The sequence below is a fragment of the Thermobia domestica genome, unplaced genomic scaffold (assembly GCF_964235325.1).
Source record: "Thermobia domestica unplaced genomic scaffold, izTheDome1.hap1.1 HAP1_SCAFFOLD_203, whole genome shotgun sequence".
Taxonomy (NCBI): domain Eukaryota; kingdom Metazoa; phylum Arthropoda; class Insecta; order Zygentoma; family Lepismatidae; genus Thermobia; species Thermobia domestica.
In genome coordinates, this window is record NW_027655929.1 from 362,139 (window position 1) to 377,795 (window position 15,657).

At 34.7% G+C, this 15,657-nt stretch overlaps 1 protein-coding gene across 1 annotated transcript in view; it reads left to right on the forward strand.

Moving 5' to 3' along the window:
- The window catches only part of LOC145676538 (putative ATP-dependent DNA helicase HFM1), a gene marked incomplete at its 3' end in the record, with an annotated part of 337,334 nt that extends 329,523 nt beyond the window's left edge, over positions 1 to 7,811 (forward strand). The window contains exons 17-18 of the mRNA XM_081747367.1: positions 4,254 to 4,351; positions 7,597 to 7,811. Coding sequence (XP_081603493.1) covers positions 4,254 to 4,351; positions 7,597 to 7,811 — 313 coding nt within the window. The remainder of the gene's footprint in view (positions 1 to 4,253; positions 4,352 to 7,596) is intronic.
- Positions 7,812 to 15,657: the final 7,846 nt, after the last annotated feature.

Consider the following 15,657-nt stretch of genomic DNA (forward strand, 5'->3'; position numbering starts at 1 on the left):
TACTTCCTCATTGTACAAATTAGAATATTTTAACAATATCGGTGATTGATTCTACTTTTCGTATATAGTAATTTATTCTAATATTAAAAGCATTAGGTACGAAATTTGTACATACTTTTACATTTATATTCTACAGTAAAAATTATACTTGATGCACCTTATCATATTTTAAATCAAAGTTAGATGTTTTAAAAATTCCTAAAAAAATGAAATGAAATGAAATGAAATAAAATACTTCAGTTTTACGTCCCACGATTATGCTGGTTAAACTAAAGGAGAAATGATGATGATAAATGAATGAAATGGTAGAATGAAAAAGGTGGGAGGAAACGGGAGAACCCCGAGAAAACCCACACCCACGGTGTTTGTCCACCACAAAGTCCACTTGCACGAACTGGGGTCTAACCAGAGACTCCAGCACCAGAGGTGAATGCTTTAGTACTGAGCCACTGCGACTCCCAATACCTAAAAAGTGTCTGATACGTACATTGTAAGTAACATATTGCCTGTAACAAAATACATTACATCGCCTTAGCGATTGAATATGTCTATTAAGACAGGTTTGTAAGAAGTACGCTTTAGGATATACGTCATGCATGTTTTAAGGTTCGTATATTTCAGTACTGCAAAGCACTACAAACTTATAGTAAGTTGTCGTGTGCTTTTCCTTTCTTTTCTAAATTATGTCTTTATTTCCTTTAAAAAAATCTAAAAGGGCGAAAAACGGAAATAGACCTTAGAGATTACAAGTTAATGTCATACGTGGGAAAGTATTGCTCCGATTTTGATTGGGAATTGCCAAACAAATGTCACTTTAGCAGGAAATTATTTGTGACATAAGAACAAATAACGTTTAGCAACATTAAAAGGAATTACTTTAAAGAGAAAAGCGGAGAACACGCTTATATGTTTTGAAAACCTTTTATATCCGTCCTTAGACAAAACACAAAAATGACATAACATAAGCAGAGATGAAGAAACATGAAATTATATTGAAGCAGGTTTACAAGCATGTCTTAATATAAACGAACACGCAAGAAGTTCGTCTGGGTGCAGCCAAACCAAAAGCATTACTTCATGACTACTCAATACACAAACTGCATCAAAACGAAATTCCATGAAGAAATGCTCGAAGGTCTTTTATGGATATTTAGTTCTAAGTTTAGTTTCAGAATATCCAAGTAATCAACTTGCTAAAAGGTGGAATGTACTAGCAAGGTGATATACATGAACGCGTTAATATACTAGCGAAAATTCGAAATGAATCAGATAGTATGAGGAGTACCGTTTTGAAATAATGATAAAAGAAACAAGTATACTTTTCGTAATAATTTTAGTACATGAAAACCTGTACCTTAATCTTCTTTTCTACATAGTCTCTACCAAATAATCAATATTTTTCTGACCAGTGTATACACTATACTTATTTACTAAAATTAAAATCAGGAGTAATAGATTCAATAACGTTATCTTCATCAGACGTTATCTGGAGAGAGTTTCTGCCAATATTAAAGAACTTATCGTATCGTACAACAAGCTTTTGAATATCATTTTCACACAAATCTGTTGCCTGATTTGACAACCATTGCAGCACGGACGTTTTCATCTCACCATCGTCATCGTGATCACCCAGATGCTTCTTCAAAGGCAGGAACATGTGGTAGTCAGTGGACTCTAGATCAGGAGTGTACGGAGGGTTTTCAGTCAAATACTGCGATGAGATTTTGAGTTTGAGTTGCCACTTGTAAATGGGCAGTCTCATGAAGAAAAACCATCTCCTTACTCAGCATACAACGCCTTTTGTTTTGAATTTCAAGGCACAATTTTTGTAAGGCCTCACTATGCTTCGTAGAACTTAATGTCATCACGAGACAAAAAATTCACAAGCAACACTTCCGTCCTGTTCAAGTACATATGATTTTCCAGGCTGAAATTGTTTACTGGAACCTCATTTTCTTGGGTGATGTTGAAAGCCGCTATTCCATGGATTCTTACTTCGATTCCGGTGTAAGTGTAAGCCACTCATATTTCGTCGCCTGTGACAATTTTGTTTATAAAATCACCACCTTCCTCACTGTACCGCTCAAGAAAAGTCAATGAACTGGCTACACGCTTGGCTTTCTGCATCTCAGTCAACATTTTCCGTACCCAGCGTAAGCACAACTTTCGATCATTTAAGCGTTGAGTCACAATCTCATAAACAACTCTTCTTGAAATAAGGGAACTTATCAGTTAACGATTAAATAATAACTCGTGTGCTTTCTTTCGCATTTTCGTCATCTTCCTGCACGAAGTCTGCAATGATGACTGAAGATCGCCCATGAACTTTCGTTTAGCTATCTGTAAATGCTCTAACCCATTTCCGTACCATTCCATCATTCTAATGTTTTCTCCATAGTACACTTCACTAATTTGGAGATGAATTCCAGCCACTTTCACGCCTTTAGCATTAAGAAAACAAATCACAGCGCATATTTAACAGTCGGTGGAATTCTCAAGCAGGGGATACATTTTAACTACTTACAAACAAACATAAGCACGGCCAAAGGTTTCTATAAAGACATCTGTGACTTGCGAACAGATGCAGGTACACAGCGCCCATGCACGGAATGCCAACCGCAGCGATGCAGCAGCAGAATTTCAAAATGGTTCTTACTTTAAAAACACGCCTCATATATACGTATGCAGCTAAATATTTTCGTTCATTGATCATTGAATTGAGTTGATTTTGGGTTTAACGTCCCTTTCAGCAGCGAAGCTATATGAGGCGGGACCTACTGATTACCGTAGAATCCGAACCACATGAGCTCCCGCCGGGAACCAAACCCGGGTCTCCCACGCCAAAGGCGCGTACGGTAACCGCTTAGTCACGAAGGAGCTCATTGTCTGATCATCTGATCATCATGTACCTTGAGATCGAAAAGAGCTGTCGACAGATTCGAAATCAGTCCTAGACTTACCTGCTATTTTTAACGTCATGACCCATCTGTTAATGCCAATAATATATTTTGGGAACTTTGACTTCTTTGTATCTCGAAAACAAAAAGAGCTTTGAACAAATACGTTTTAGATTCGGAGTCACAACTCTTGATTTTTCATATTTTATTAAATATGAGATGTTTAAAGGACTACACAAGAGAAAGTTATTTGTATTCACACTTATTTAGTTTGTACCTAGTTCAATTCCCGCATGGGTATTTGCGGAGGACAGCATCGAATCGATGGATTTTCTCTGGGTACTCTCGCTTCCGTTCGCATATTCACTCTGCAAGTTATTGAATAATTATTCACTCTCATTAATCATCCGTGTCTTTTAGCGTAAACTGCATAATCTGGAACATAAAACTAGAAATTTCATTTCATTTCATGTATTTATTTATTTGTCTCAACTTATAGTTTCACATAAAAGTAGTTTACTTATTATGCCAAATCGAACAATGTTATACCTCAAAAGCGACTAACGAATTTCGTGAATCAATATATCATTATTACGCTTTGAGGAAAATGTAGAATGTGTGAGGTTATTCCATAATTAAGTTAAACGATTTTCTTTAAATCCTTACAGACTAAGATTATATTCCAACAAAAAATACATAAAACAAAAAAGGCATAGTTAATTAGAGATAGGTATTCTAGCATAAAGACTGATCACCTAGTGAGTTTTAATTTAGTCGCCATATTACTAGTCCGATCGATGAAGAACTCAAAAGTAAACGAAGAGGGTTATCTTTAATAGTTCTTGCGTGCGGACGAACAACAGAACAAGCAAACTTGAGGAAAATCCATACTTTCAGCAAAACATCCAAATCTGGATATTCTCTATCGTATTTCAGTAATAACTGGAATCTTTTTGTTTGTGCGAAGTTGAATGTAACACCAGGACACGTATACAGTGAGTGAAGCAGGAGTTGAAGTATTTTAAATTGTTCTTCGTAATTTGACGGAGGCACTTGTCCAGTTGTTTGACCGCACGCCTCAATTATATTTATGTTTGTATTCTGGAGCCATTCCAAGGGACTATGGCAACAGAAGTTATCAAATCTGTTTTTATAAAACTAGTCATTCTAGGAATTTCAAGTTAGGATAGGTCGTGAAGAGGGTGCTGTATTCAGATCTTTGCTTCACTTATTACATTCAGAAATAACTCTTGTTTCAAGATTGTTTTTAAATTGCTTTCTAAAAAGTGTGCTAAAAGTGTATTAATATTCCCTTAATAAAGAAACATGTTAAAAATAAATAATTCTTAATTTCAGTTTAGTTCAAGCTGTATTCGGTTGTTTACCAATCCAGGATGTTTCTTTACATCAAGAGACGTTAAAAATAATGCGAATTGGACAAAGAACTAGTAAATGTAAGTATTTGTTTAATAATTAATTGTATTTGGAAACTATTTTTCATGAATTACTAATAGGAGAAGTAAAGCAATTCCGTATATGTCGCTTTTTTTAATTTTAATTTAATTTAGTCCAAACTTTCTTCATGAGTATCAAATGAGGAAGAAAAGTTGGAACAAGCAAATTGCCCACCAACCAAAAATAAAGGAGACGAAAAGAATTTGGTCGTTTCTAAATATAATGTATTTTAATATTTCAATTTAAAACAACAATTGAACTTCGATTATCTCTATCAAATTTGGAAATACGCAGTTTAGGCTGTTAAAAGCATTGCGTCATTATTCTCCTAATTTTTATGGAAATGTATTTTCTTTTTACTTTGAACTGCTCTGTATTACGGATATTACACTTGGTTTTATACATTTTTGTTTTGTTTCTTTCTTTGTAAAAGTGAATGTATTTGATATAAATTAATTTAATATTTAGGAATCTTACATAGTTTATGTAATTTTCTTTATGTATAAACAGAACCCGATTTTTCATAGAAGGGACGTAAAGTAGTTGATAAAAGATGAATGAGATCACACGTAAAATTAGTGCTTCTCTTTTTTCAATGAGTAAAAGAAAATATATAACCTTATTACTCAATGGACTTAGAAGGAATATTCTGTAGCTTTGATCAAGGGCGCCGATCCTGGGGGAGCCAGGGGGCCCGGACACCCCGAAGGTCATGTGGGCTCCCTCATTGTATTTGTGAATATACAATATTTGGCATAATTTGAATGCAATTTGTCTTAAAATCCTCATATATATGGCGTCTGCATCTGAATGTCCCCCCCCCCAAATTTACAGAGAAATCGGCGCCCTTGGCTTTGATCACGTTTACTGTGTGAGGGCATGTTCGCTCAACGGTTGAGCTCTCGCCTCTGGTGCGTCTGATGCAATGTGAGTTTGTGGGTGACAGCATGATATTTGTGTGTTTCCTCTTCGCTCACACTTATTCCACACTTGATTTTGTGTATCATTTGTCTTTAGCATAAAATATTACGTTACAGGAAATATTTATTTTCATTGCAAGTCTATTGTTTAATTCTGTGATCACAAAGTTTTGCTTAAGGTTGTAAAATCCCGGCGTCTCCTTTCATTTTAAGTTCATTCAATATCCTGGGAATTTTCCTCTTTTCGTTACTTTCCGTTCTTATTTATTTCATTTGTTCTATGTGGTTACTTAAGTGCTTTTGCTATATAAAATTAACACCTTCTTGTGTAAGCGTTTAATGTCACGTAAACTGTTCACAATTTATATAGTGAATACTACATTTAATTATATATTCAAAGAACTTTTATTTGATTTCAACTGGACAAAAATAAAGATATAAAGTATTATACGAAGGTATTTTTACGTTTTGCCCTGGCCCTAAAATATCATACAATTGGTAATAAGCCGTTTGTGGCTTGCAATGTCATCTATGGAAGAAATAAAGTATCAGTTTCAACAGTCTATCTGGATCTATTCGTTGGAGGTAGAGATGGCATAATCGAATGATCATTCTTTCGATATGAAAATAATCGAGTGAATTGCACTCGAGCATTTCTCTCTGTCTTCAGATAATGTTCTAATCAGGGAGAGAAATCGAACTGACAGCTATCCTAAGTAGAAATCACTCACCCTGTGTGTTATGCGTGTGCGCTTTGCTGAAACTTGCATCGCGAATTGCTTTTGTTTAAGTCACCATATTGTTATTGAGTAGGGCCCTCGAAAAAACTTAAGAGTTCGTATTTACATTTGATTCTTGACGTAGAAGCAAAATAATTCTCTTACACTGTATCCAATATTGCTTTAGATAATACGAACTCTATTCATTCTTAAGACAAATGACTTAAGAAAGACAATTCCATATTGACATCTAGTAGGTGTAGTTAAGGAGTAATGCAATAACGGGAAATTTAAATTAATGAATCGAACACTGGAGATTTAACACCGAAAATCGAACTCTGGGCCACACGTTCCAACAATAGTATATTTAAGGATGGTATCGAGACAAGACAAGACAGTACAAAATACACACTCTCTCGGTCTATTATTTTTATTTTCTATCTTCATTCTTGACTAGAGAATTATTGTAGTTTGCGAACTTCTTTATAGCTAATTGGCTAACGCTCTATATGTGTTTTCGAAGATTCTGTGCTTAGTGAGTGTATCAAGCATTGAATAAAATCCGATTTCTTGTCTCATATAGTCTGAATATTGCCTATACAATTAAACTCTAATCAATCATCTATCAATTCCAATACTCTTCCTGTCGAATTAGTGTTATTTAATCCCACGTATCAGATAACGCAGTTGATAGCAGAAAGAGTGTGTTTAATCGGACCGAAAATCAAATTTTGCTATTTTTCCTATTTATTGTCCATTGCATTCTTCTTTGACTGATGTATTCACTACAGAAAATCATACTCATTATCTTAATGCTCTTCAACTCCCGTCAGTACCGAAATCATGGAAGTATAAAGCTGTAAGCTGTACTGCGCCTTAGGCCTGACCCAAATGGAGAGCGTACCTGTACATTCTACTTTCATGTATCTGTTGGGAAATACAACTATCGAATTGAAGATGGAGAGTTAATATGAGAATACCTATTTTATCGTATTTCATGGATGTGGAAATGTCAGTTTAACAATGAAGTAATACTAATTTAACTATTTACTTTTATTATTGTTTATTTATTTTAATAGAAGTGAAGTTTCTCTTTAAATTTCTGAAACCACGAAAATAATTTTGAATTATAGATTATAGCAGTGGTTTCCAACTTTTTTTGACCGACCACTCACTTTGCTGAAAATCATGATATCGTGACACGCTTGTATAATAGTATAAGTCAATAAGTTACTATGAAGTAGTGACACTATGTAATACTGAACATTTCCGCATCACAGAACCCGTAATTTCACAACTTATCGGGATTGTATATTTAACTATAGTCCGAGTAGAGATAGCAATTAAAGTTTCTTTTTTTACCTCAAACCAAAATACTCAGGAAGCTTTTTCGTCACAAAGTTCAAATTTGAGAAGAACTTTTTTGAATACCTAATATTTATAAAATACATTCATTTTTACAAATCAATAACTATGTACAAAGAAATTAGCAAAATCTAAACATAATGTAAAATGTGTGCAGTATGTATGTGATTATCATTACTAAGTTTTCCGTATGCGTTATTCTCTGTGTGCGATTGTATTTTTTTTTGATGTTTTGTACAGGTCTTTTAGCTTACATTTCCCGAAAACCTGAATACAAAGCTAACCTGAGTGCTGTTTTGTTGAACAAATGCTTCCACTGTAAACTGTGGGAAAATTCCATCTACGTTGCTCGTCAGCTTGAAAGGATAGGCCCTGCGTTTGCTGGACTTCTGGCTGCCGCTGGGATGACTTCTTTTCTCAGCATCCAAGAAGCAAATCCAAGGCATTTGGAAAGCGTAAGTCTTCATTCACTTGTTTAAAATATTTCAAATTGTAATAGAAACTATATTATTATTAGGACTGGATTAAGAGTCTTAGAGCACTTAAATATTTTGGTGTCTTCCATATATAAATAGGGTGTTAATGATCTATAGTGACAAACAGTCCTCAGATCAAAATAAGAAAGAGAGTGCAAACGTACATATGGACCTTTCAGAGCTACGGCAATCTAAAAGCGTGGAAAATATGAATAACACAATGCATTATTTCAAACACAAGAGACCGTGGAGTGGCTTAGATCGGTATAGTGTTTTTCACTGTATAGTTTTCGTTTTTTCACGTAAAACCGTGAAAAAATACATCGCAGCACGCATTCTCTGAACACTAGGAGCCATGAAGTTGGCGGCTTGTAGCACTCCCTACTTCCTACCGACGTATTCCGTGTTTACTACTGTCAAGGTTTACATTTTGCTTATATTTGACCTCTTTAAGTCTTAGCATATCTGAGAATTTTCTTGAGAACATGTCTGGAAATTCCAGTGGGGAATTCCTTCATACCCATTGCATATTATTGATATATGCATTTCTGGATAGCGTATGTATGATTTCCTTTACGGCGATATGGGCTGCCATTCCACAGTTTTTGTATTTGAAATAACGCGTGTTGCAGTTTAGTTATAATGGGTCCTGAGTTCGATCTCGTATATCCAGTTTGGGCATAGACATTTATATAACATTCTAGATTCAATCACATACGTCCTTGTTTGGAAACGAGAGTCATTTATATAACGGTTTCTCCTTAGTAAGGGCGCCATTCATATAACGTATTCGCCTATGATTCACATATGTCCCTGTGAGGAGACGCCATTTATATGACGGTATGTTAGTCTCTGCGTTGGTTCAGAAACACCCATACGAGCGAACGATGTAGCCACTGGCCTAAACGGTTCAAAGAACCGAGTTCGGGTCAGAACATTTTAGCAGTTTACGCTAAAGATAGGTTCTAATTGTGCCACTAGTACTGATACAGCTTAATAATATAAACCTTGTTGAGTTGTATGAACACTAATTTAAATATACTGAAATGGAACAAGTTAAATATATTTTCACGCCTTAAAATATAAATTTATACTACCACATCATATTGCGTAATTATATGATTTGGAAAGGATACATGAAACTTATATTTTTATGTTTTCATTCACATCACTTGAAGATCACTACACAATTCACTAACACTTTAAATTATAAATTGAAACGTAATAAACGTAATAAACTTTTTTTTTTTGTAATATTCCGAAAAATTACTTCTTGTACTTCTTACATCTTGTATATCACTCGCGAAGCCGCGATTGACCGACCTATAGTCACTGTCCCCTTAATGATAATTATTTCATTTCCACAAATAGCATTTAGAGTATATTTACAACAAACGGGGGTTCACATGCACCAGTGCACCCCCTAAATCCAGGCCTGTATATTATGTAACTTTACTGTTGTTATACGTTAAACCTTGCTTTAAAATGTGAACGTGTTCTATAAACTCGCTATAACTTTCAGTTTGGTTGATTATTTTGATGGCATATTTTAAATAAAATTCTCATTTTTGATATTTAAGAAACAACTGAAGAAATAATTACAAGTGAAGGCTAAAATTTAAAAAAATAAACAGCATCACAGAATTGCATAAAATGGTAAGATTCCTATATATTGGGTTAAGGCTCTGTGTCAAGCTGCTGCTCCTCCCCGTTTTTTTTTTTTTTAATTTCCTGAATAACGGAAAAACAATGAAGAATATAAAATAATAGAAATTAAGCCAGGTAGTATCTACAACATGCTCCTAAACAAATTACTAACGGTTTCCAGACTTTTTCTCGTAGACCAGAAATCTGGGTAAAACAGTTTATGATGTCATAGTTGTTGGGTATCAAAATGTATGCAATATCAAAAGATAACGAATACAATTATTGGTTCATGTAATAGGACTTTGCAGATATTACCTGGCTTATTTTGTGCAATTTTGATATTATTCATTGTTTTTAAGTTATTCACTAAAACAAAAAAAGCAGTAGGGATAAGCTTATCGAAGAGCCTTAACAAGAAATGAAATCAAACACTTCAGTTTGGCCCTTCATTATTTTGTCCTTCAGCTACAGAAAGTGGATGATTAGTGACAGTGGTTGATTATGAAAAGAAATAGTGGAATGAGGATGTTGGAGAAAACGAAGGAACCCTTATAAAACCCACGAACACGTTGTTCTCCATCGTAAACATACATCGAAGGAGGTTGAAACAAATGTCCTCGCACCAGAGGTGAGCACTCTACCACTGAGCCACCGTGCTCCCTTATGGCTTTAAGATCTGAGAATCATGTTATAATGCCATAACAGGATAATTTCGTCCAGGCTTTCTTCCAGAAAATTTTGTTTTGGGAGCAAACTCGAAATCTGAGGAGGCTACAGTAGAACATATTGCGAAAGAACATGCCCTACACACAAGTAATATGTAATTGTAATATAAATTATCTTAATTTTGTAGTCTGTTACTGTTATTTTGGACGAGAAAAAATAAAAATGTAGTTTACTTGAACTCACTCTTAATTCATCAGTCTGTACTTGATTGGATTTGGCGGTGGGAACGGTGGCTCAATGGTAGAGCGCTTACCTCTGGTTTTCTTGAGGTACTCCTGTTTCCCCACTTTTCATTCCACCAATTATTCCATCATCATTTACTTGCTTTAATCATCGTCTCCCTTAGCCTAAAGGGCATTAACGTGAGTCGTTCAACTCAAAGATTCCATTTCATTTAATTTACGATTGGATCTGGCATAGGCTTACTTATCCGTTGAATTTACTATTGCGTTGTTTGCGTTTGGCTAGTAAGAAGGAAACATATTCTACAGTTGCGTTTCTTGTTAAAAAAAAAGCAAATTGATTTCTTGTACGCTCTTCCTTAAAATAATATAATAGCAATTTGATTCGATTAATTCTAATCTAGAAAAAATGTTATTCATACATTTGTTTTTCTGCCTTTGTTTTCGTAATCATGTTCGATGTAATAATTTCTTAGGGGGGAGTTGGTGTATTTCAACATTCATAGAGCCATATGATATGATCCAATTTTCGGGGGAAAATTCTAGCAAATTAAGACAAAGTTGATTTTTTGTAAATAGCAAATCGAAACTATAACACATTACTTTAGTTTTAATGAATAAGTATATCACTTTGGTCACAATGTTTTAAACATGTATTTAATGAGTTCCATAGTCCTAATGGATAGAGTTACATTTGATTTTTATGTTTCACAACTAGTTGACATATACCGTACTTGTGAAAATAACCGTGAATCCAATCGTCGGAAGTTCAATATATGGTTTCATAATGTTTGAAAATGCAATTTCTCCGTTACAATCAGTAGTAGTGATTCCAAATTAAAATCATTAAGTCTAAAAGAATTAGGTGTAGGCCTATATTACGTTAATTGTTAATGTATTTTTACACTACTCAGTGACGGCGATTTCCGTATAACTTGGAAAGAAGCGTCGAGTATGTGTTTCATTGTTAGATATCCAAGCAAATACTGTATATACAGACAATAGGGTGCCCATGGGGGGTCAATCAGCGCTCCCCAAGAAACTTTAGGGTCGATTAACACCCATGAAATTACTTTATGCAGACTAAAAATATGTGCAACTTGCATATTTTTCGTGGGGCTGTTGTAGAGATAGTTTATTTTATTTTATTTCGTAATCGTTTACCGTTAATTGAGCACAGTTCAAGGATTGGATTATGAAAATACTTAGTATATAGTGATGTTATTCGTAGTGATGGATAGAAAGGATAAAAGTATTGGCGAAACAAAGGACGATATGTGGAAAACTTCTAATCTTTTTATTACACAGATAATCATAAAATGTGTCAGAAAGAATTACTACAAGAAAATCAGCAATTACAACTGTAAAGAGAAAGCATAACGATCAGCAAAATAACTATAAAAGAACCAGAAACATTACACATTAAGTAATTCATACATTGCTTGATTTATGGTTCGTTAACGGATAGTGCAAGTGGAAGATCAGCGAAGAAAAGAAAATATGAAAAAATCACTGAAGCCTAATCCTTCATGAAAATTATGGAAAAGTATAACAAGATAAAGAATCCTTGGGAATATGAAGTTCTGACAAAAATCAGTGAATACGAATCTCCTTCCCCCCTCCCTTCTTTCAACGGATAAAAGGTATCAACACCAACAGTTTTTGTGTTAATAAATACTAGCACACAGGGCTAGTTCCCCAAAGGATTACATTCTTTATTTGGGTATTTACTTTATGGTCTGTGTGCAATATCTTTTCACCGGTAAGGAAAGGGAAACGATTATTATTATAATTTCAGAATTTCGTGGTGCTGACGGTTAAAAATCAAATATAGGAATTCCCTCGTCACCATTTTAGGCGAGATGGGATTATACAAAATGGGAATTTTGATATCGCCTGAAATGGCGAAAATTCTTCTCTTGGTGAAATCAGTGGGTAATAAGCCATTAGGCGAAATGAGAGGATATCTTGAGGACAATATTTTGATCAGTGATGTGCTTGTATAAGATAAATAGTTTAAGTTATAGTTTTGTGCAGATTGTTGAAAAAAAAAAAAACTAACCACTCACCTCTCTTAAAGAGGCTGGATTCTCACAGCTGTCACAATTTAACATTCTAACCTGAAACAAAGATTTTAGACAGCTAAAGATGATCCACATTTGGCTTACTTACACTTATTGATAAAAATTCAGAGCTTTCCAAAGAGAGATGAATGTCCAGGATTTTTTGAACATTTTGTACAAAACATTCACTTGAACTACTTATTTTCTCATTTCTCATAATAATCCATTGTATTTCGACAGATTTATGTAGTATGTGTACAAGATTCAGTATTTGATTTTTGAGGATTTTTAACAGTGTTTTGTGGACATATTTGAATATTCTGACGATTAATAATTTGTGCAGCTCTGAAGTACAATACCACAATTTCTTCTTCCCACCTTCGGAAATGTGTTTGATTATAATTCGTTAAAAGTTGGGGATTTGAAAATTTACTATAAATACAATTATAATCAATATCTAGTAGACATGGTGAACTGGGAACAGGTTTTTAATTTTATTTGTGTTGCCGTTTTAGAGTCTTAGATGAATTTTGTGTATACTCACGCTAATTGCAGCGAAGTGTGATAATTTAATACAATAGTCTCCCGCTGATTGTAAACAAAAAAGAAAGAAATCATGACAAGGCCAGCAAGCAATCATTGATGTTCTGCTTCGTGTGTGATGCGTGACTTTGAAGGGATAAAAGATGCCTCTTTCTTCCTTTTCTTCAGAAGATAACACAGGTAGATGTCTAAGATTGTGTGCGCATAGTTATTGCTCATTGTGTTCAATTAAGCAGCATATTGCAGGAAATAGTTTATGACACCTAATGTATATATAAGGCTATTTATACTTCAACGTGATTACATTAAAGTCAAGTTCATGTTAAAACGAGTCCTGTGTAATTACAAGTAACTAGCATGGTAATGACCAACAATAAAATGTTAATTTACTTGCGTGTGAGTCTAGTACAGAATGTTCATGCGTAATAATGTTTCGCATCTTTGTTGATTATAGGAGCATAAGGTAAATTGGTTATTGAAATACATGTACAGTTAGCGTTCTCGCTTACAAATTGGGAGGTCTCGTCTTCGAATCTGCAGTTGATCATATATCATGTTTCTTCAGAAATGGCAGAATGGTACCTTTAATCCCTAGTCTTTTGCCGATTTACTTCCACAGATTCCTAGATAGCAATTTCTTCTCTATACAAATAAAAGAAGTTAATAATAATAATAATAATAATAATAATAATAATAATAATAATAATAATAATAATAGCTTTAATTTAAGTTAATTTAATAATAATAGCGAACAACTCATAGAGAAAAATATAGCACTTGTAAAATATCAAAGTATAGGCTGATGCAATAGGCAACAACGGAAAATTCTATATTACCGATATTAACTATTAACGGAAAACACACCTAGGCATGTCCATAGATGAGATACATACCAATCAATAGATCTAATTAACTCAACAAAATGATATGAGTGAGTGAAAATTCTCATGCTAGTTTTGGAGAAAAAGAGAAAGCAAATTTATCTGTTAACTTATAAATGATACTTAACGGTAATCATCCCAGCTATTAAGATGAAAATGACATTGAATTATACCCTCTTCAAAGTTTTTAGTATAGCACTAGTATGAGGATAGTACCGCATGGTTAATGGAATACAAGGTGTCCGGAATAAATTTTACACTTTTGGGTGATAGGAAAAAAAACAGGGAATATCGTTCTTAAAACAAATTGTATTTAACTCACGGAAATCGTAGAGTAGAAGGAGAACAAAAGGAAGCAAAATCACTAAAAACCACACTTTGCGGCTACAACTGCAAGGCGGCTCCTTAATTTGGAGCATGCAGTCTTCACGATGCCCCTAGGGAGGGCTGCAAATGCCGCCCGAATTCCTTCGATGAGGAGGGTCTATGTGTTACAGGCAGTGCGGTTGATGTGTTACTCCACCACGCCCCACACATAATAATCCATAGGATTGCAATCAGGGGAGTTAGGGGGCCAGATGTTGGGACTGGTGAAGTCGTACAAATTGTCACGCAACCACTTCAAGGTCTTCCCGGCAGTATGGCAAGGAGCAGATTCACCGCTTCTGCATTTCACTTCGTACTGCTTTCCCAGTGTTCAAGAACCACTAAGCAGTTGTCTTGATTGCATAAATTGGATGGCTGGCACGAATCATGATGCAGATAACTCTTCTCCAGTATTCTGATGGCTTCTACTCGTCCGTTGCACTTCTGTTTAACTTCACAGTTTTAATTGAAACCAAAGAGAAAAAAATGAAATGAAATGAAATATTTGAGTTTTACGTCCCACGGTTATGCCGGTTAGGCTAAAGGAGAAGGTGATTATGAGAAATGAATGAAATGGTGGAATGAAGAAAGTGGGAGGAAACGGGAGAACCCCGAGAAAACCCACGCACACGGTGTTTGTCCACCACAAAGTTCACTTGGCGGGGGCTGGGATCGAACCCGGGACCCCAAGCACCAGAGGTGAACGCTCTACCACTGAGCCACCGCGGCAAAGAACGCTGGCAATACCTTCCGATAACGCATATCTACATGCAATTAAAGTAACTGTCAAATTTACCCTGAAGACCCTGTATAGCCTAAAATTATGATTAAAATTTTAATTTTTTGTGCAACGATAACATATATTAATCAATAGACCATCGAGTTGAAAATAGGAAATTCTAAGGATAATTTTTCGTGCGTAGTTTTCGAGAAAATTAAAAAAAAAAAAAACAATTATGGCGTTAAAAACATGTTCATTGAAAGTCTGATTTTTGATGATATCCACAGCTATGTATACCCACATACTACTTGTAATAATATTAATAAATTATAAGACAATTGTCAACTTAGAAGGTTAGAATCCTTGTCGGAATGTTAAGATACAAATTCTTTGCATTTAAAATAGATCTAAAATTGATTCAAATATAAATAGCCAATCTTTTAAAAAGTATCAGGACATTTGCGGTACAATCAGAAAACCAGTTTTTCTGGGACATTTGCGGTAATGTTCAAAACTTTACCTTAGACAGTGGGAGATTTCCGGTACGCACCGTGGAACGTGCGCCAAAAGCATCAATTTTACCCTATAAGAACAAAGGAGTTGGTATGGAGATGGAACACCCCAATTTTATGTGTTTCATTCTGATTAGCTAATTCTGGTAAGTTCTGGATATGTATAAGAGGAGTTCACGCAGGA